Source organism: Eretmochelys imbricata, chromosome 1 (assembly GCF_965152235.1).
Source record: "Eretmochelys imbricata isolate rEreImb1 chromosome 1, rEreImb1.hap1, whole genome shotgun sequence".
In the NCBI taxonomy this organism is placed as follows: Eukaryota; Metazoa; Chordata; order Testudines; family Cheloniidae; genus Eretmochelys; species Eretmochelys imbricata.
In genome coordinates, this window is record NC_135572.1 from 247,137,446 (window position 1) to 247,160,920 (window position 23,475).

The 23,475-nt window shown below is 43.4% G+C and overlaps 1 protein-coding gene across 3 annotated transcripts in view; it reads right to left on the reverse strand.

The window, feature by feature from the left end:
- The window catches only part of CALD1 (caldesmon 1), a 240,104-nt gene that overhangs the window by 105,049 nt on the left and 111,580 nt on the right, over window positions 1-23,475 (reverse strand). For all 3 annotated transcript variants that reach the window (XM_077826837.1, XM_077826830.1, XM_077826845.1), the window contains exon 3: window positions 11,409-11,525. In XM_077826837.1, coding sequence (XP_077682963.1) covers window positions 11,409-11,479 — 71 coding nt within the window. In that variant the 5' untranslated portion in view covers window positions 11,480-11,525. The remainder of the gene's footprint in view (window positions 1-11,408; window positions 11,526-23,475) is intronic.

The following is a 23,475-nucleotide window of genomic DNA, read 5'->3' on the forward strand; positions in this document are numbered from 1 at the left end:
AAAAAGTTTTGATGGAAAGTTTTCAACCAGCTCTACTAATTACATTAATCTATATATAGAGATATCTATTCACGCACACATGCACAATGGCCCAGTTATGGTTGGTGTGGGAACCTTAACATTGAATTTCCCAACCTGTGTGCCTTCAAAACTTCATCTTAGTGTTGAATTAACAAAGTTATTTGCATTTAATTTCCTGGGCGAAGGAGGGTTTAACATAAGAGAAATCTGATAGCACATTCAACACTACACAGAGTGTGCAATATGAGATTCCAATACATGCACTCTGTATCTTGTTTCACTTAGTGTAGATTTGCATTCAAGGCACAATAAAAATATGTGATCATTCACATAAACTTAAATGTGTAATCATTTCCATAAATGCAGTGTTCCAGATACATGTGTGCTTGTGTGTGGAGTCCAAGCCTAGATATATTTTTTAAAATAGTATTGTATTACTACTATTCATAATACGTAAGTTTTAAACACATAGGCCAAGACTAAGTAATAGGTGCCTAAAGTTATAATCCAACTTCCATACTTCTTATGCCCTAAATAAGCTCCAATTTAATAATGACTTCAATAAGAGATGGTGAGTGCTCAGCACATTTGAAAATTAGGTCACTTAGTAGCTTAAAACACTATGTAGGCCTGTGGTCTTCAAAAGAGAGTAAGGTGCTCAAGTCCTTTTGGAATTCTAAATAAATTTGGTGTCTAACTCCCCTAGGCACCTTTAAAAGCAGCATAAGGCACCCATTTTTTTTTTTTTTTTTTTTACATTTTGGCAATCCTGTACAAGGTGCATTGGGATCTGCCGTCAGAGTTTCTGGGGCTCCTGTGGAATAACAGTGAATAATAATGATTCATAATAATAATGCCTAGCTCTTATATAGCATTTTTCATGAGTAAATCTCAAAGTGCTTTATGATGAGGTCAGTCTCATTATCCCCTTTTTACAGGGGAGGAAACCCAGGCACAGAGAAGTGAAGTGACTTGCCCACCAAAGTCAATGGGATTTCACAGAGATCAGAGCCCTCCAGATGCAGAACTGGGGCATAAAGTTGTTCCTGCTTAATCAAAGTCCTTCAAACATGCCAAAGGCACTTTCCCTTCATTAAGTGTAAACTCTATGGCACTTGAGTTACCTGAGCAGATCAGGAGGTGCATAGGAATGTTACACCCACAGCCACTCTCTCTCTCTCTCTCCTCCCACCCTGTTGCATCTCTCCTCCTCCCCCACCCTCTAGACAGCAAACCTAAATTTTCAGCCTAACAGGTAAACTTTTCAAAAAGTGAAATGTCTGAAAACTATCTTATAATTCAAGTGCCTTTTCAACTCTAACAGAAGCATAACCAATATTTTGCTATGCTATGGAAAATAAATATTTTCATTGTACAGCTCTGTGGTTTATATGCCCAGAAGGTGTTCTCTTCAAAGACTTCAAAGATTGTTTTTCCTCTGAACTGATCATTTAGTTCTAAATTTCTAATCAAGACATTCTAGAGAACCAAAAGATTTTATGAAAGATGGTAAGTTTCACTCAGTTTATTTTATGTCTACAGCTCCCTAAATCTGAGGACACTTTCAGTGCATGTCTTCTGTCAAACCCTGGATCAAAGGTTAAAGATGGGTGTAATGAATGTGCAACTAATGCTAACAGGCCACAACCCTGTCCCAGCTACTCTAAAATAATTCTATTCTTACTCTAGATTTACAGCGTTCTAAATAACTTCAGAACCTGGCCCAATGTCCAGATGACACTTACCCATATTTTGTTTCTCTGATTAAAGCTAACAACCAATACCCTTCCACAACCAATTGTAAAATGCTCTTTGCTGTTCGTTTTTGTTTCCCAGGCTTTCCAGCAGCCCTTAGCACCTCCAAGGAGAACCTGCCCTTATACCAAATGAGGTGAAAATCTGGCACTGTCACAGTACTGGATTTAGGCTCTCCCTCCTACTGAAAGTTTGATTGGTTTAGTAGAGGCAGTACTGAGATTACAGAATGATCCTAACATACAGATGAGATTAATATCTGAAATAATAAAGAGTCTGTTTTGTGGTCTGCTCTGGGAACTCAGCATAGGCACAGCAATTTACTGAAGTTTATAATTCTGCGTGGCTAGCTACTTAGGGGAACAAAGCTCCATTTATACAAACTTCTCAGTCAGAACAATTTAAAAAATATCAGTGAAGCTGACTGATACTTTTAAAAATAAACTGCATGCGCCTCTTTACCAATGTTCATTTTGCTCCAAAGGAAACTTTGGCGTCTTTGAAATTTTGTGATTACAAAATATTTTTTGTTTATGCACCCACAAAATGGTGCTAAAAGGACATATTATAATGAGACTATGAATCATGCCTGTCAGGCGAGCTTTACCATGAGTTCTGGGAACTCTGAAGTAGACTCTGCAAAACACTGTTCATTATGACACTGAGGGCCAGATTCACTTGTGAGCTCCAAATATTTAGTGCCAGGATGCAAAGCAACTGTAAAGCCAAGTTAGCAGCTGGAGCATATCAGTGAATCTTGCCCTCAATTTCATGTGATGCTTGCAAATTAAAGGAAAAAAATTAAGCAGAATTTTCCATGCCTCGATACTTTCAGAAGGTGAATATTTTTATGGAAAGATGAACAAAATCCTTACACGCATTTTGAATTCAGGCAATATTAGGAAAAACAAAAACACAACTTTTTATGATAAAGAATTCTAATCACTTTTTTTTAAAAAATGGCACTACAGTAAAAATGGCTGGATTTTGATATTTGGCATGGACATAGTGCTCAATAAAGAGGGTGTGTTTTCTTAAGTTTGAGTGTTGGAAAATTGTGTGCCTAGCATGTGCAACTGAAAATTCTGTTAGGCTTAAATACATGTATTTCAAGAAAGACACGCTGAACCAAATTCTTCACTCAGTGAAGGCCAAATCATTGCCACTATAGATAGTATAGATGCATCATGGGGGACAGTATGTGCAAGAAGTCCTTTGTCACCCCAGAACAGCCACGCAGAGGCTCTGGAGAGTAAGAGGGCAGAACTAGAAGGTTCAGAAGAGGTATGTCTGGGCAGGTTTCACTGGAGGAGTGAACAGGTATAACAGCAGACATTTGTTATCACATTCCATAACACCTTTGCATTATGGTGACCACATTTAAGACATAATACTTCTAAGCCACTTTGCCAGTTTGCCTTCTCCTTCCCAGCACAGCTCAGGTTCATAAGAGTTATAACTGAGCTTTAAAGTTTCATCAGCACATAAAGAATGCGCAAAGATCCCAAAGAGGTTTAAAAAGTACTCTCCATACATGAAATTTAACCACTTCTGGGGTGTAGGATGGCAGCTAGTGACTAATAGATTGCACAACAGTGAGCTGAAGGGGAAATTTCATCCATCTCTACCTGTCAACTACAAAAACAAAACAAAGCAAAAAATCTCACACTCAGGGGCTGAAACATTATAGAAGTCCTAGTCTCCCAGGTGTGCTCAGTTGAGAAGTTGATAATTCTAGTATAAGAATTTCATCTCCTTCTCTTTTGAGAGAGAGTGTGAGCGCGCGTGCGTGCACAGTTATCTAGATAGAGGTTTCTGTGAGTAGAATCCTGCAAACCCTTACACACAGAAGTAGCAAGCAGGATCCTTCAGGTCATTGGGGCTACTCATGGGTAAAGTTACCCATTCCTGTTTTAGCGCTGTGTTCTGCATTGCTACATTTGTACGTTATTCTTGCTTTAGGCTAGTGTTTAGGCTAGCAACACTGCCAGTCCCACTCCTTGAAAAATCAGCCTCCCTCACTTCAAAATCATGGTTAATAACATACCTGACTGGTTAATAACTAAGACTGGTTAATAATTAAATCACACAGTGTTTTAATATCATGTGCTGCAAAGAGCCACGGGAGACACATTAAAGAGCCACTTGTGGTTCCCAAGCCTTAGTCTGAGTATCACTGATCTAAGGTAAGTGAAATGCAAAAAGGAACAAAAGACATGAATAGTGGAGAGGAAATGTCTTTCCTTTTAAAAAATGTAAAATCCACTGTTGTAAAGTGCTTTGAGATCCAGGGATGCAAAGTGGGGGAGGGATAGCTCAGTGGTTTGAGCGCTGGCCTGCTAAACCCAGGGTTGTGAGCTCAATCCTTGAGGGGGCCATTTAGGGATCTGGGGCAAAAAATGGGAATTCGTCCTGCTTTGAGCAAGGGGTTGGACTAGATGACCTCCTGAGGTCCCTTCCAACTCTGATAGTCTATGAAGGTGCTATGTATGACTGGAACCCACTGCCTAAGAGAGAGTTCAAGGGGCCAAATTCTCCTCCCATTTATGCTAACATCAGTGGAGTTGCCTCACTGCCACAGAGAAGAATTTGGGCTTAGTATATTTTACTCAAAGGTTTTACAGCTACAAGCCAGGACCTGCGTGCATTGGCAGCAAGCTTACACAGCACACACACACACCCCTACACCTGTCTGGCTCTAGCATGAGTTATTGGACTGTCATTTTCACCTTCACCAAAAATCACAAAAAAATTGCTGAGAAAGAGAATGTCTTTTGCATTCCAACAGTAAGCACATAATACCCTAAGCAGTAGTCTGCAATTTTAAGATGATCTGTATTGAGGAGTCATCATAGTTTGGGGCCACTTATTGGATCAAATCCTTAGGTGGTGTAAAGCTGTATAAATCCATCGAGGTCAATGGAATTATGCTGATTTACATGAACTGTGGATCTGGCCCATTAGTTATTATTTGTAGTTTATTGATAGGATAGCCCCAGGCTCCAGCCTCTGGGAGGAATTCGGTCTACTGTGTTTCAGATATTAAATAAATGTGATTTTTCTATCATGTACTCCTGTAGCCTATTTTTGTCGCTATCCCCACTATTGCAGGACAAGATGTACCCTGCGGCTGGGAAGGAAGAGTGAGACCTTCCTGCTCCTCCAAGACTGCCATTAATACGGTTTCATAAATTGTCTAGTTCACGTAACTCATTCAGGGCTTAATCCAAAGCCCAGTGAAGTCAATGGAAAGATTCCCACTGACTTTGACAGGCTTTGGATCAAGCCCCCGGGGCCTTATCCTACCATCAATCCATGCACTGAACTCCCGTGAACCTTTAGGGGCAGGATACTGCCTCCATTCTGCTTCACAAAGCATTGCTGGATACAGAGATATAGCACATCACATCTACCACATGCATGGGATCTGCTTCTCTGTGGCCCTGTACCTGTGCAGTCATTTACACAAGGGCAAGGTGGTTGTAAAATGCCACCAGATCACAATGATAGAGTGTAAAGTGAATGTAAAATACTAGCATTTGGATTTGGGAGTGATTGAAAAAAAGATCTACGAAAGATTCTGGGCATTGGATGGAGAGATTTTATCACCAACAAAGAGATCCAAGAAGTCACCAACCAGCAGCTCCTCTCCACCAGAATCAGACAGAAGTGCTGGACATATCTGGGACATGTACTCTGGATACCAACACATGGACTCCCACTTGAAGCTGTCAAGTGAAAACCAACTGGGATGGGGAAACGAGGGTGCCCAAGAGAAACCTTAAGAAGAACCCATAGCAGAGAAGGCAGAACAGTCGATCTCAGCACCATCATGCAGATGGAAGCAGCAGTTAATGACAGAAAAGGATGGAAGAGATCAGTTTCCGTCCTGTGTGCCAACACTGGCATGAGAAGGCTGTATCAATTCAGCATTTTATACCCCCTTCCCCCTCCCTTTGCACACAACGTGCAGGCCAATGGAGAATCAGGCTGTTGCTCTTTAAAAGGGAAGGCAGGTTTCCTAGGGTCAACTCTGAGTATGTGTATCCCAAATGTCAGAGCTAGATGCTGTAACTGAGCCAGTCACAAATTTTTTTTAAGCACATTTCTAAGAAACCGTAGGCCTAGTGTCTGCCCCTACTACTGGACCGGCTCTAGTTGGGGTTGAAATCAGATGTGAGGTTCACACGGGAGCCAGTTTGCCAACACAGACCAAGATAGCTCAAAGTGATAGAAGGCTGGGGTACACCGTATGTTGCTGGCCACACCTTAGAAATGGAGCTGTGTGAACCCCCTAACTAGCTCATGCTGCATATCACAATAGACACATTAAAGGTCAGGAGCATTGGACCTGTTGTGCCTTAGCAGACATGGTAAGCAGGCCAGGCCCTAGCCCTTGCACTCTCTTGAGCACCAGGACCATGCTGAGGGAAAGAAGCTCCTCATGTCTCCTTCATCCCAAAAAAGCAGCTGGGGCAGGATTTGCCCCATGAAAAGTGCTTCAAACTAAATTAGAGAGTCAGGCTGCAAACACACAGACAACCTGCCACCTCCACACTGTTTTATGGACAACAAAAGAGGCACTGAAATGGGTTGATTCACAAGCTCTGTGATGGGCTATGGATACTTTCACCTCCAGGTCACTTGTTTGAAGCAAGCAGGCTTGGGTATTGTCTGAATGTCATCACAGCCCTTTGGTGGCCTGTATGAAACATGGTGGTCTCAGTCCGATTCACAGGGTCCATGTGGATAGCTGTCCATATCACAATGAATCTGCTTATAATTAGGCTCAGTTAACAAACATGCCCATTACATAAGCCAAATATTCATAGGAACTGCTAGACTAGTGATACATCTGTTCCTGCATCCTGTCTGGGACAGACGTCAGTACCAGATGTTTCAGAGGAAGGCATAGGCGCAGGAACTAGGTGTGTGTGCGGTGCTGCAGCACCCCTAGCCCTTATCTGGGGCTCCACTCTTGGTCCCGCATGCAGGATCCCGGCTGCTGGCCCCGCGCCCAGGGCTCCACTCCTTGCCCCCCCCCCCCACGCTTTGGGTCCCAGCTGCCAGCCCCCCCATGCCCAGGAACCTGGCTGCCAGCCCTGCACCTGCCCCCAGTTGTGGCCCCAGTAGGGTTGCCAACTTTCTGACCGCAGAAAACTGAACACCCTTGCCCCGCCCCTTCCCCAAGGCCCCACCCCCACTCACTCCATCTCCCCTCCCTCTGTTACTCACTCTCCCCCACCCTCGCTCACTTTCACTGGATTGGGGCAGAGGGTTGGGATGGGGGAAGGGGTGAGGACTCCAGCTGGGGCTGTGGGCTCTGGGGTGGGGCTGGAGATGAGGGGCTTAGGGTGCAGGAGGGGGCTCCAAGCTGGGAGGTAGAGTCGAGGGGTTCGGAGTATGGGAGGGGGCTCTGGGCTGGGGCAGGGGGTTGGGGTGTAGGAGGGAGTGAGAAGTAGGGGCTCTGGGCAGGATTGACCTCAGGTGGCTCCCAGAAAGCAGTGACATGCCTCTGCAGCCCCTACGTGCAGGGACGGGCAGGGTTCTCTGCACACTGCCCCTATCTGCAGGCACCACCCCTGCAGCTCCCATTGGCTGTGGTTCCTGGTCAATCGGAGCTGCGGGGCTGGGGCAGCGTGTGGAGACCCATGGCTGCCCCTGCACTTAGGGGCTGCAGGGACATGCTGGCTGTTTCTGGGGAGTCATGCAGAGCCAGGGCAGGCAGAGAGCCTGCCTTAGCCCTGCTGCACTGCTCACCGGACTTTTAACAGCCTGGTCAGTGGTCCTGACCAGAGCTCCCAGGGTTTCTTTTCGACTGGGCACTCCTGTCGAAAACCGGATGCCTGGAAACCCTAGGCCCCAGCCTTGACCTCCTTACCCCGTCCATGTCTCCTGCTCCTGAGCCGCGGCCCCACTCCCGGCCCCAGCTCTAGGAGGGCAGTGGGGCACCGATAGGGGTAAAGGAGGGATGAGGTAAAAAGTTTGGGGACCACTGCGTTACATTTTGGTTAGCTGGCTTTCAGCACCCCCACTATAAAAGTGTTCCAACGCCACTGGCGGAAGGTGCAAGAAACCTTGTAGGAGGCAGGTGTGTATTAACCTGCCTATTCAATGGGCATTACATGGCACACCCTAGAGCAGTGCTTTTCAACCAGGGGTATGTGTACACCTGGGGGTCCACAGAGATCTACCAGGGGGTACATCAACTCATCTGCATATTTGTCTAGTTTTACAACAGGCTGCATAAAAATCAGGAGCAAAGTCAATACCAAATAAAATTTCATACAGACAATGACTCTGTTATACTGCTCTATATATTATACACTGAAATGTAAGTACTATATTTATATTCCAATTGATTTATAATTATATGGTAAAAATGAGAAAGTAAGCAATTTTTCAGTAACAGTATGCTGTGACACTTTTGTGTTTTATGTCTGATTTTGTAAGTAAGTAGTTTTTAAGTGAGGTGTCACGTGGGGGTACACAAGTCAGATCATACTCCTGAAAGGGATACAATAGTCTGGAAAGTTTGAGAGCCAGTGACCTAGAGATAGTTTCCTCAGCTTACATCTAAATCACAATGACAGGCTAGTGTGGGGAAATGTGAAGGCACGGCTCATCAGGTGCCAGTTCTCAGAATAAACAGAACATTTTAGTTCCATCAGTTTGGCACTTTTCATGAGTACTAAATTCATGTCATGGAAAAAAATCTCTTTTAAAATAAGGGAATAACACAGAAATATTTCCGTGTCTGAATGTTTACGTGGGCCTTTGAGGTCTAATTTTTTCCTGACATAGAGGAGAGAGAAACAGATAGAGATGTTACAGGAATGCTTTTAATTTTTGTTTTATTTTTAAATTTTTAATAAATAAAATAAAATCACAAAAATTAAAACATAATTCATGGAAAGGTTTAATATGAAATGTGACTAGTCGCTGATAATTGCCCTCGTCCTGCAGTCCTTAAGTCATGATTTCAATGGGGCTGAGTAACAGTGTTGCCAACTCTCCAGCTCCTGGAGTCAGGTAATGACTTGAGAATCTCAGCTTTCATTTTCAAGAAGTATGTTTCTAGCCCTTGTGGTTGCAGAGAAAATATCTGAAGTTGTGAGCCCTAAAGTCTCCAAAAATAGAAAGTGAATCATAGATCTCATGATTTGTAAAGCTGTCTTGGGATTTTTAAGGGTATTCCCTTCATTCCTCTGAACTCCTGATTGCCCAAGAAGACATGTATTCACCCTGGGTGGCCGAACTACCATCCAGTGAGACTGGGGTTTAGAGAGCTTTGAAGCATATTGGTAGGTCATTGCACAGACCTGCCTTTGTCTCCATGGAGTTCATGAGTCTCTGCACATGATCAGGAGCTCCCTGGTCTTATCTGCAAAGGCCCACACTCTGCAGTGACACACACCCTCCCCGCACCTGCTGCCAATGTTTTTAAAGGATTGACTGTGAGGGTTCCAGACAGTGGCTACCAGGCAGCCTCTGATGAAGGAAGCCCCCAGCAGGATTCCAACTGCACTCTGCATCCACAAAGTCAAGCTGGGTTATTGTGGTCCAGTCAGCTCCACTGGGGAACTCAGTAGGGATGTGATTTGTCCCACAGTGTTTTGAATGCCCTCCAGGGGAAATTCAAAACACAGATCTCCATCAGATAGGATATGCCTCCTTGCCTACACTATCCAAAATTCTTCAAGGAAGTTAGGGTTATGGGTGGGGAGAGTAGATTGCTAACAGTCACCCTCTAGAGTCTCTCTCTTTCCTTTCAAACAACAACAACAACAACAAAAACCAAGCTGTTATAATCTGATAAACTGGATCTACATGAAATAAATGTACATTCATTGCAAATTATCATTGGGTCAAACCTCCAGCATGGGATAAATCTGAACATTACTGTGTCCTCACGTAAACACCAGGCCTCTGCTAATCAGTGAATGTGACTGGCACCTATATCCCTGTCAGCAACTACGACAAGCATTTTATTCAATTCGTGTATTTCTTTGCAAATTTACTTTGTGGTGAGAGCCCAACAGCTCTGGAGACAGAAGACCCTGTTTACCAAGAGGAATGGTCCAGCACTGGAACTGGCCATGCAAGTTTCTCTCAAACTGTCCAACCAAATGCATCAACACAGACCTGGAGGGAACACTAGAAGGTAGCTCATTCTCCATGACCCATTCAGTTTACAGCCTCTTTGTTAACCAACTTGACAATTGTGATGGTGGCTTTTGAAATGTGGAAGCTACCATCTCATTTCACATCGGCCACCATGCTTTCATTGGCTTTATTTATCTGCAATTGACTTTCCTGTTTCCCAAAGCCAAAGAATCAGTTTTCCACCCTGATCTGAACCATTACATACACAGTTCTATAGGATAGTGCTTTGCTTCTAAAACAAATATAAATTAAAAGGCAGCTGTGTCCATCCATGTGATGTCCTTTCCGCAATGTATTTGAAAAGTCCTGCCTGAATGGGCAAGACCATATTAAAAATGTTCAAGGCAGATATAAAAAAATATGTATTTTATATTATACTCCCTGGACTTTTTTTATGTTTCCATATAAAACTGCTTAGTAAAAAGAAATAAATATACCTCTGCAGTGTTTGAAACTCAAATGCTGCAGCATTGTGCTAGTACATGAGAACCTGGACATGAAAAAGACTAGAAACAAAAGTGAAACTGACTATACTGTTTTCAGTATCCAGATGAGAAAGAAAGAGAAATGGGTAAATCATATGTTTTGAAATAATGTAATCATTGTAACATAAAGAAGGAAATTTGTTTTTGTTTTGTTTTTTTTAATATAAGGGGCCTGATTCCTTCCCCTCTTATGCTGGTGTAAAACAGGAGTAACTCCACTAACATCAATGGAGTTGCACTGGTATAAAATGGGTGTGAATTAGAGGAGAATTAGTCCCAATATTTTCAAGCTGTTCGTTTAATAAAGTCTTGTCACTGCATTTTAGCTAACAACATTCACATTTAGGGTCACATTCTACTCTTATTTATACCAATGTCAATCTGCAGTAACTAGGAGCAGAATTTTGCCTCTATAATCTATATCAAACAGTTGCAAACAAATCATAAATTTAATGTACTAGTAGTGTAGATATTTTAGCATACAGTTCACATATGGAGTAGTAAATAGTCTAAGGGTAAGTATTCCCATATTAAGTACTCAAAGGGTTTTATTTCCACTCTGCTTTCCTTCAACACGCTATAATTTAAGCTCTATCTCTGTAACCACCACCTCAATCTGATTTCTATGACTAGCAAGCAGTCAGACGCATGACATCTGACCATTGTCAGCTTGACAGGTTCCTTTCTATTGTACCTGTAAATGATTTCACATCGCCCTACTCCACCTTCAGTACTTACATTCTTCCTCAACACACAAGGCTGGGATTTTCAAAAAAGCCTAAGAAAGTTAGGCACCCAACTCCCACTGACTTTCGGCGTCTCCCCAGAAACATTACCCATTGCCATTTTTTTAAAACATATTGATAGCAAAGTTGTTCAGTAAAACTGCACCACACTTTGGATATTTAGATACAGAAAGCCTCAAAGCCACTACTAACACAAATCAAACCACTGGCTCTGTTTTCCAATGTAACACCTCACCTCTCCGCTTCAAGGCGCATTTCCTCACGCTTTTGCCTCCTGAGTTCTCTGCGGCGTTCAAAGTCATCCATGGTGCGTGTTCAAGCTTTCGAAACTCCAAACAGATCAGAATCTAAACTGAGAAAGGTCAATGAGTTAGAAGGGACATGGAATACGATTGGATCCATTTAATCAACTGAGATAATTCAGGGGTGGTTTTTTTTTGCTTTTTAAACTCCACTGATACTATTTTCTTTTTCTAGCAATAAAATTCCTCAGTATTGTGGAGATAAACAGGCTTAATGAAATGCCTAGTAGGATAAACACAGCCCATTCCTGAGTTTATTTTCCAAGTTAAAATTAAATCAACATGCATTAACCTAAATACTGTATATATCTGCTAGCCACAGACTAGCTATTTGTAATGCCACAGGTCCTCTTCTAGAAACAATAGCAAGAATTCAGCAGGACTGTAATTGTTAACTTCAAATTTTATTGGAAGCAATAAACTGCTACACAACAGATTTCTCATTTTCTTCTAGCTGCACAGATAACGAGATGTTCTGGAAAGGCTGACAGTCCCCCTCCTTTCCCCCTCAAAAAAGGGAGAGAGAAAAAGAATAGAAGCCAGAGCTTTTAAATACCACCCAGAAGGAGACGAGTTGTGTATAAATCCTTCTTAAAGAACCAAAAGCAACTTTTTTGTAGTTTAATCCATGCATTTTAACAATGCCCTACCTTCTTCTTGATAATTTAGTCCATGAAATATTTCCCCTGTATAATTCTTCATATACAAAGCCTTTTCAGCCTTCGTTTATATCCCATCAAGCCGAGTATTACAGAATTCCCCTGCAGCCCCCAAACCAAAAAATGACTACCAGAAAAGGGAAAGCTGTTCTCTTTTTGTCCCTGCTTTGTTTACAGAGCTGTCAGTGGTTAGTTAAACTCTGCCTGGAATCTGGCATTTAAGGCCTGCTCTAAGATTGCTTCCTGTGTAGAGCTGGAGGCCTCAACTTCCTCTGGAATCCTAGCCTAGACTCTGCACTCAGAGGATTTTTTTTTTTCCCCTCCCTTAAAAACATTTTCCAGCTCTTTAGTACAAGAACAGCCACTTACACTGCGAAAAGAAAGAGTTCAGATAATAGCTGCCTTTCAACTGAGACTAACTGCTTACAATTTAAAAAAAGAGACAAAGAGAAGCTGCATTCATTAATTATTTGAAGGGGTTTTTTTTTAAAAAAAATCTGTTTATCTGCCTTAAAGCTTTACCTCTGCAGTATCTGAGCATCTTCCGTATCAAATCAACAACAATAGTGAAGTCTTTAGCGGACCTCAGGGAATCTCTAGCACATCTCCATTTTGGGGGTAAAAACTCAGCTTGGGGTAGGAGTGGGATTTTTTTTTGGGGGGGGGGGTGTCTGTTTTTTGAAAGGGCGCTCACCACAGAACAGGATTATTGGCACAGTTTTGACCTTTACAATAGAAATATAGCTTTTCTGAATGCGTTTTTAGCAAGTTCTGATTAGACTTCCAGCAGAGAATCCCAAAAGAGGACTGGATCCAGTGAAGATACTTGACCAGACGCTTTTGAAGATCATATACTTTATGTGAAACTACCCATTTCTTGCAAATTTCATGAAAAAAGAAAATTTCTTTCTGGCAAATGCCTGGGGACAATATGAAAAAAATATTTCTTACTTTCTCTCATCTCTACCATAGCCCCAATTCAGCAAAACACTTAAGTACATGCTTGGCTTTAAGCACGTGCTTCAGCATTGACTTCACTGCGACTACTCATGTGCTTTAAGTTAAGCACATACTAAGTACTTTGCTGGATCAGGGCCTTAATATCTGGGCAGTGAGGAGGTGGAAACTTGCATTGCTGTGAATGAATAAACTCCTTAAGTCTCTATGGCTGTCAATCACCTTTCCATTGTACTGAATTAGCTCTTAGAAAGCAACAGTGATGCTGTTCTTATGCATCATTTTCAACCTATTGGAGCCACGAAACAGAGCCAGAGCATGTTCCCTAATATAGAATTACTACTTATTGCAAAGGTTTCAGAGTAGCAGCCGTGTTAGTCTGTATTTGCAAAAAGAAAAAGGAGGACTTGTGGCACCTTAGAGACTAAGGAAAATACTGTTTCCACTGAATGCATCCGATGAAGTGAGCTGTAGCTCACGAAAACTTATGCTCAAATAAATTTGTTAGTCTCTGAGGTGCCACAAGTACTCCTTTTCTTTTTACTTATTGCAAAGTACTCTCAGGCTGCCACCGCTGGTGACGGCACAATGCCAAGGCATGCTGTTCCGCTTTCTCTCGGTACAATGAAACAATTGCAAATTTCCTTTCAGTGATCTTCAAGGCAGACAGCCTGAAAGCTTGCACCCACTGGTGAATTGTCAGCAACTTACTTAGTGCTAGATCACTCGCTCTTGTGTACTAGATGATCTGGTGATCCTTTGTCCTTAGACTCTGTAATGCATACAGAAACCTTCAGTCTGATAATGTCTGGGCAGATGGCAAGGTGTGATTACCACTGGTGCAAATGACCACAAATCCACTGAAGCCAAAGCTCTTTTGCTGGTTTACTCCTAGCAGTGAATCTGGCCCATTGTCTGTGAGAAGGTCAATGTAGGAGGCTTCCTGGATTTGAAAGACAGGAAGGGTGTCCAGCTCCAAGGTATTGCTACGCCACTGTGGTTTTTAAGCCAAGTTTACCCACTTGCTCAGCTAGCCTAGAGAGTCAGAATGCAGTACACTCCAGCCATGTGCCCTTCCTTCTTCCACCTGACATTCCTCCAATGACAGGGGCAGCAACGGGGATGCAGCATAGTGTCATTCTCCTTATTCTACACTGCCGGGGGACCCCATTTATGCAGGGTTATTTCCTAGGGTCCACTTTTATGGACCCTTTATACTGATAGAACAGCACAAAGGGACTAGAGCAGAAAGGAGATTATAAAAGAAATGAGAAACCCAATTTCCGGCCTCAATCTCCTGCACCCTGATTACTGAGGGGCAAGAATGCTGTAAAGAGTGAGTTCTCACTGTTGGGGCTGATGTTTCCAGGAGAACTGAAATAACATAACATAAATAAAAGAAGTGTCCCTAGCCTCTGCTTGCCAGAAGCTGGGACTGGGCAGCAGGGATGGATCACTTGATGATTACCTGTTCTGTTCATTTCCTCTGGAGCACCTGGCACTGGCCGCTGTCAGAAGACAGGATACTGAGCTAGATGGACCATTGTTCTGACCCAGTATTGCCGTTCTGTTCTTAAGGACACTGATTTGAGCGTTAGTATGGTCCAGTGAACTTGAACAGAGGAAATCTGAGTCCTATTCCTGGCTCTGATACAGATACTGTGGGACGCTGGACAAGTCCCTTTCACTCTTCTTGCCTGTTTCCCTTCACACCTCTTGTCTGTTTAGATTGAAACCCTTCAGAGCAGGGACTGTCTTTCACTATATGTTTGTACAGGGCCTAGAACAATGGGACCTTGATCTCAGTTGTGGCCTCTAGGTGTTACTGTCATATAAACAATAAAAAGGAAGAAATTCTGGCACTGGAGATTTATGGATCAGAGCTCAAATGGCTGAGCAAACATGGCCCGAGCCATTCTGTCTGTCCTATCCTGGAGGTCTGCAAGGGGAAGCGTGCCCTTCACCAGCATGATAAGAACCTGAGCCCACAGAGCATCACGAGTGCACTAGCTGGTATGCTGACTTTCCACTCATACTGAGGTGGTAACACCATACCCACGCTGACATCCTGTGAGAATGCACAAGGCTCCCCTGTGCCTCTGGGTCCATGGCAGAGGCTACCTGAATTTATCACATTCATCAAAATTATTAGCAGTTTTGTAGATTCCATCCTACCAGGCCAAATGTCTACACAGAACTAAATAAAACATCATGGCTCATCTGCCTCTCCTTCAGTTTTCCATAGCCCTGACCTAGAATGCATAGGGTTGCCAACCCTCCAGGATTGCCTGAAGTCTCCCAGAATCAGCATGGATTTCCCGGTGACTATTGAAAGCAATCCAGATTTTAATACGATTTTTTAAGAAAATGACATTATGTCATGTTGGGGGGAAAAAAAACCTCCCAGAATAGCTTCAGAGTTGGCAACCCTAAGAATGCAGGGGGTTCTTTCCAGTACAGTACCTTACAGTACATCCTGCCCTCTGTAAGTATAGAGTGCCTTGCTTTACTTGTGCACGTGATCTGGCATCTATGGGACCACAAGTACCACCCAGGGTAGGAGAGCAGAGCCCTTTCAGGTCTCCTTCTGCAGCTGAAAAGTGGAAGAATGAGCAAGTTTCTTTATTCAACTACATCTTGTTTAAACTGGCACCCATGAAATGCAGCTATAACAAGTATTCTAGAGTAATATCTGGGCGAATTAGAGTTCCTTAGTCTATCTTCAACAAATAAAATCTGTTTTCTATGAAAATCTGTCAGAAAATGTTTGGAAATACTGTTTTTTTTCTTTTAAACTATATGTCATTGGACCCAATTCAGATCTGTTATAAGTGGGCACAACTCCCATTGAAGTCAAAAGGTGTTACTCCAGAGCTGAATTTGTCCAAATGTCACATCCCATTTAAGCATCTACTGTACTTCGAGACACTAGGAGCAGCTAGCAATATTACATTACCAAGACTAAAACTGACATTTAAACAGGGTCTAAGAATTCATCTCCAAAGTTACTTTCACGTGACCACATCTGCAGGCCTTACTGTAAAACTTGGCCAACTGTTCGTGTTGACTGAAGATACTGAACTTTTGTACCTTTTAAAAAAAACAAAACAAAACCAAGCAGCTTTGCTCCTTCCCAAACAGAATAGCTCATTTGGGACTCAAGGCAAAACCAACACATTAGGTCATGTGAACGTACAGTTTTGTTTTAATTTAGCCCATCCCTAGTTTCATCTGACTGTGCTTCTTAAAACACATTCATCAGAAGCAAACTACCTAAACAACAACTGTCAATATTTAGCTTCATAAAATCAAATTAAGGAGATTGCCTTCTGCTCTCCATTGGTTTTACTTCCATCTGCACTCTGCGGTTACATCTACACTGTGAACAATGGGTGTGATTCCCCTGCTTGTGTACACATCCTTGCACTTGCTCTCACCGAGTTACCATGAGCATAAACCGCATATAGTGTAGCAGCGGTTGAATGGGTAGCGGCAACGGAGTCACAACTTAACAGTGCTGAGTACAAACCCACCTGAAATCACTGATCCACACACTCTCCATCCCTCTCCATTCTCTAGGGATTCTCTGTGTACAGGAATGACAATTTTGCCTTGCTCTTTAGTGATCCATGCAAGGAGAGGGAGGTTCCTTACTTCCTCCCTTCTTCACTGCACACCCACATTAGGGCCTGGCAGACTCTGCCTATTAGATAAATATTTATCTATCTGTCCAAGGCAGACAAAGGTGCATGACTAGGTATTAACATTGTGGTAGCTGAGTGAGTAAAGCACTCAACTACAGTTCCGAAAGTCATGAGGTCGCGTCTCGATCAATCTCATGCTGAAAGGCCGCCGCCCTCCCGTTCACTCAGCTGTAAAATAGCTACCTGCTCCATCAGGTTAGGACAGTCAAAGGTAGTCAGACGTGATGCTGGCCACATCACCCCTTGTGTGCCCTTGGCTCTGAAACTGACATGGCTTAATGGTGTCAGCCTGGTGAACCATTGGCTTGGGGGGGAACTCCGTCCAAGGAAAACCAGAATTTTCTTTTAACGTTTGGATTTGCATGTACCAGACCCAAATGTGCTTGTGGTGACATTTAATGACAGGTTCCCATTAGCAGACAGACGAAGCAGCATAGCTGGAGGCTGCTGGCAGAGACACCAGTTCTCATGTCAGAAGGAGTGACCTACGACCCTCTCCTTTGAGCGTCCTCAGAAATATTCCAAATTTGTTGTCCCCAAAGATCAGACAAAACTGAAATAGTTCCTAACATAAAGACCAGGGATGAAATCCTGGTCCCATTGAAGTCTCTGGCAAACCTCCCACGTACTTCAACAGTGTCTGGATTTCACCCAAAAGGCCAAATTCTGCAGTAGCATCTACCACAAGATGTCACTGCACTTGCACAGGGTTTAAGAAGCTGGTCTTGCTACACGCTATTTTACCTCAGATACACACCTGCAAAGCCACTGAGAGTTGTACATACACTTCTAAAGGCAGAATTTCTCCCATTCTTTCAATACACTTTGTTGGAACCAGAAATGCCATGTCAGTTAAGTTTCCTCCCATTGTCAGTATTGTTTTTGAAGGAATATTTGGCATTCAGTGCTGAAAGAAGAAAGCACTGGAAATTGGAATCCCCTTAGTTCCCATTTAATCATAAGTAAAGGCTATTTCAGCTGTTGAATATATGACTGAGCCTGCTAGCTGCAGAGTGCCCTGAAATCAAAAGGATTTAAAGATACACAGCAGTTTATAGGAAGTGCTCAGCACTGTGCACACTCAGCCCCAAATGAGCGCCTCTTTATATTTATTGTCTCCAAGCTTTCAAGGGATGGGAAGGGAATCCTGTCTGTCAACAAATTAGCTTCATTGCTCCCCTTTCGCTAGTAATTTTTGGCTTAATGTAAAACAGAAAAATTGCCTGTATTTTCCCCACAAAGCCATCCATCTATATTATGTTAGACCAATTACTGGAATACCTGTACCATGCACTGAACTAAAGAATGCCAACACTAACTCTACCTTACTGGAGGCTTTGCTGCAAATTCACAGTCTGATCCCACAAGTCACTGGGGCTGCCTCTGGGAAAGTGTTGACCAGCTTCAACTCCCAAGGAAACCACAGAGCAGAAAACAATCAGCAGCTCACAGAATCAGGCCCTACATGGAGGATCGAGAAAGCATTTTCTCTAGGGTAAGGGCCAATCCTGCATCGCTGAAGTCGATGGCAGTTTTGCCATTGGTTTTAACTGGAGCAGAATCAAGGTGTAAAAGAGAGCACTAAAAGATGGATTTATAAACAAACAGTGTGGCTAGTTAAGCTTCAGAAAAGCTGCATGTATGCAGCACAATCTTACTATGCCATCCTCAAGAGTCTACCAAATTCTGACCACATTTACTCCTATTCAACTCCAAAGAAGGGTCTTTGAAGTCAATGGAGAGGGGGAAAACAAGCTAAGTTTACTTATAGCTTTAATGTCAAAGTATGAAATATTATGAAATAGTTGAAATGAAATAATGAAACTTTGACTTCACATCTTCTGGAGGCAGAGGCGCTGTCTTTCTAAGTTGTCAGGGGGTGCTCGACCCCCGCTTTGCCCCAGGCCCCACCCCACCTCTTTCCTCAAGCCCTCACCTCCTCCCGCCTCACCCCACCCCACCCCATTCTGCCCCCTTCCCGCGCCCCACTCTCGCTCCTCCTCCAACCCCCAACGCCACCTACACGCCACTGAACAGCTGATCTGTGGCAGGGAAGAGGTGCTGGGAGGGAGGGGGAGGAGGGGATCAGTAGGGCTGCCGGCAGGTGGGAGGCGCTGGGAGGGAGAGGGAGGAGCTGATTGGTGGGGCCGCCGCGGGCGGAAGGTACTGGAGGGAAGGGGAAGGAGCTGATCGGTGGGACTGCCAGTGGGTGGGATGTGCTGGGGGGTAGGGGGGAGGCACTGATCCCGGCACTGCCGGTGGGTGCTAAGCACCCACTATTTTTTTTCTGTGGGTGCTTCAGCCCTGGAGTACCCATGGAGTCAACACCTATGTCTGGAGCCATAGGTTCAAACTCAGGGATGGTCTAGGTTTACTTGGAAATGAACCAGATGACCTCTCGAGGTCCCTTCCGGCATTACATTTCTATGATTTTACGACCAGCAGGAGGAACTGATGGACAGACGTGCATTAGCAGAGCTCATTGAGGGCCCAGAACTGCAGTTAGTAGTGAGTGCTGCAGCTCAGGATGGAAACATGCAGAGCAATTGACCACACAGAACCCAATTCATGGAAGTGTTGTTGGTCTTTCACTGACACACATGCTAAATTTGCTCGCCATGTTTTAACAATATATCTAAACTACTAAGTTATTTGTGAGTGAGTGGGTTTTATCCACATTTTTTCCCACTCAGTTCATGTTCCTTCTCTTCATCTCTCAAATCCTGCATTAATACAACATTAAGGTGACAGTTAAAACAACAAAGAGTCAGGAAATGCAAAAGGTGAAGTTCCAACAGCAACATTAACTCAGCCATAGTGCAAACGCTGCATGATTTCCGGAATCCATTTTACAGCACAAATCTATTAAGCTATATGTGTAACTGTAAAAAAAAAAAAAAAAGAAAAGAAAAAAATAGAAAAATAATACATAGGTCCTCTGCAGACAGTTTACTATGGCTTAATTTTTGCATTTAAGCCTTTTTTTCCTGTTAAGATATACAACAACTGTAGAGCCCAATTCGCCATTATGTTGAATCCCCTAAACTCTATTGAGAATTGAGGGTTCTTACTACCTTGAATTTAACCCAAAGATGAATTAATACATTTCCTTCAACATATATTTTGTTAATTTCACCACCAGCTCCGCCCAAAGAGTTTTTAACCAATTTGAACCCCAAAAATTCAGCTGATAGAACTACCAATTGCTGATGGCTTTGCATACTGCACTTGTACATTCCTTGAACAAACCAGGGTGCATTTCAGCCAGCTGTACACTTAGCTAGATGAACACATGTGCAGTCTGTATCACATAAAGTGTGCACCTGGAGTCAAATTAATCCACGATGGAACTTCATGGAAGTCTATGGAAGCCCACAAAGGATGGGTCTTCCCATGTAGACTTAATGGCATTTTCTACTGTGCATGCTCAGTTCACAATTTTCAAATGCTCCTAACTATAGTAAATTAAGCCCATTTTGTTCTTGCCAAGCAAAGATATTAGTCTCCAGGGAGTCTCCCATTCCTTTTTGATTTGCAGCTGGGTCCTGGAGGCCAATCACTCACTCAGAATATGGGGATATAATTAGGGAGGAAAGTAGAGTATATTGCAGGCACACGTGAACCTACCTTGAACTGTGGTACGTGGATCTAAATTTTCAAACATGATTTTGGTGTGTCTATTTTCAGGTGCCCTACTTAAGATACCTTAAAGGCATCTGAATTTCAGCATGTGATGCCTACTCTCCCTATGAAAAAATCAGGCCTCTTTCCCAGAAACCGAGGCACCCAAAATCATTAGTCACTTTTAATAATGTGTGTCATGATCTATGTATGTCCCAGTATGTCATGTGAAGGCAAGGAACGACAGCTTCTGCAGTGACAGAGTCACCAGAGAACCCAGGAGCGGTGAGGAAGCCTGTAAAGTAGGCTATGTTGATGGCAGAAAATAACAGCCCAGAAGTGCACTATACTTGTCATGTTATATAAAGCATGGCACACTGCTTGAAGCAGCAGGACAACAGTGTTTCCAAAACTCCTCAAGAGAGCTCCTGCAGAGATGCAATTAACCAAGCATGACAAGGATCTGACTGTACCTTTTCCCAAACAGGATGACACATGCACAGGCAAACACTTTGTGGCCATGGTTGGAACATTATAATTCAGTACATAGTACATGCCTGGCGTATTTTGTACAGCACTGCACATTGCTTAAAGCAGCAGGGGGAGCAGCGTTCCCAAAACCCTTCACCAGAGTTCTGGCCAAGATTCAGTTAAACAACACAGGTGAGGCTCTGACCATCATCCTCTACACAGCTACTCACTAAGAGTGCACAGACATATGTAGTTACTTTGTGTGAATGTTACATGGGAAAATAAAATTTAAACTATGCATCAAGCCAATAAATCTTACAGCTGCTTAAGTTTTCTAGGAATTGTGTCTTGGACAAGGACTGTGTGGTCCAGAAAGGAAAAGTTTAACATTTCCAAAACATGTCCATATCTTTCATTATCTGCTACCTTTCACTAAACTGTAATTCTCCCTGAGAGTCTTCAAGCACTTCTTCATGATTACAAGTGTTAGGTTTACCCAATTAAGAATAAGAAACAGAAGCATGTGACTTATGTGATCAATTGACCAACACAGCTCAGATTCAGAATACCGAGTATTGACCACATGCAGCAAACTGTTTGCAATCAGTCTGTCGAGTTTATGTATACATGTGCCGAATACAAAGCAAATCTGAGGAAATTTCAATCTCTTTGCAGCCATGAATCAAAAAAAAGTTTAAATTTGTCAGGTACTTTATTTCTTGAAAATTAGTCACTCATCTTTCATTACAGCATATCTGTCAATCGCTGCTGAATTCTGCCTTCAAATCTCATGCATTTTAGGGTACCCATGGTAAGGGTTGCATGTTGGAGTAGGAGTGAATGTGTGCTCTGGGGTCTTCTGACCCATGGGAACTCCAGAGCTCTCAAGATTTCAATAAGGCAGCTTGCCCAACAGAGTTAATAATGTCCATTTTGAGAGATACTCCTTCAGCCGATATCCTTAAAATCCTATGACGCGTTGGGGAGATGGTGTCGGCAGGTCACGGGAACAGAAGGATTGAATTGGGGAAAGTCTGACTGGGAGAGGCTTGAGGAAGGAAGATGGGAAGTGGAGAAGGAAGGTGCAGGAGCAGAGAGGGGGGTCAGACCAGAACCTCAGATTCTAACATCTGTGAATACTGAGGTTGTTTGAAATCCAGACACAGATCTGAATTTTGCAAATGGCATTTATCTTTATGATGGCTTATGACGGGGTGCCTGCCCCACACTGGGCTCTCAGGGATTAATAGAGCCCTAGGGAGGCTTGCACAGGAGTCAGCCAATCACAGAAGGGCTTATAGGAGCCACCAACCAGGGCTGGGCAGGCCCATATAAGAAGAGCTGCAGCACGGAACAGCTTCAGTCACTCCCTGGACCTGGAGGAGGACTTACTGCCTTGCAAGCTGAAAGCAGCAAGCACCCTGGACAGAGCAGTGCTGTAGGCAGAGACCCGAGGAGCTAAAGGCAGCTCTTGGCAGGCTGCTGAGATCTGTAGGCTGAGGCAAGGGCAAAGAGGGTGCTGGGGCTGTAGGGAAGTGGACCAGGGAGATCTATGGAGGACTCAGAAGGGGTGACACAAGCAGCAGCCATCTATAGGGTCCCTGGGTTGGGATCTGGAGTAGTGGATGGGCCTGAGTTTCCCACACACACTCCCCACTGAGGAAGTGGTTAGACTAAGGGACTGCAATGTTCCCCTGGAAGCGGGGAGTACAGAGCGGCACAGTCAGAGGCCTGTGTCACTGAAGAGGATGCTGTGGTCCTGGGAGTGATGTGTGTCCCAGAGCAGGAGTGACAGTGGTGAGGTGCCACCAGAAGAGGGCATACTGGCAAGAAGAACTAATTCCCATGCCAGCAGGAGGTACCAGAGTGGTGAGTTGCACCCCGTCATGTGGCCCAAAACTAAACCCCTGCATCCAAACACTCCTGAGTTTTGGGGTGCTCAAAATCCAGACCCAATTTTTATGGCTTCATCCCCTTTTTAGTCAAAAGATTTGGATAAATTCAGTGAAGCATCCACATTTTCATGGGCTTAAATGAACCAAATCAAGCCTTCCAACCCTTTGAGGTTGGCTCTTTGCTATTAGTAAATGCTGACAGGTCAAATATTGTTAATTTAAATGATTCCATAAGCATAAGAAGAGGATTGTCTGCAGTAAAATTTTGTCCTTTGCTTCCCAGTCATGCTCCAGTAACTGGAAACTTAAGACATTTCTTGAGATTTCCTTGCACTTTCAGGAACAAACATGTTATGAATGCTAATTACACAGTTAAAGTGGCACTTTAAGTTCTTATTAAATCTCACACATACCTCCACACAAAGCCCTAAACACCACATGAACGCTTTGGAAACATACCCTAAATTATACAATAAATGACACCACACAAGAAGACACTCTAGGCTAAACTCAGCTCAGGGGCTGTACCAGCCTCAATCCAGGCAGAGGCTGCAAGGTGCAGTCATGGGGAGGATTCAGTGACACAAAGGAGTAATAACAAACTCTCCTCTGCTGGGTCCCAACAAGCCAAAAGGTGTCACGTGGGCTCTTCCATAAGCAAACCATTTTATGGGGAATACTAAGTTAGGAAAC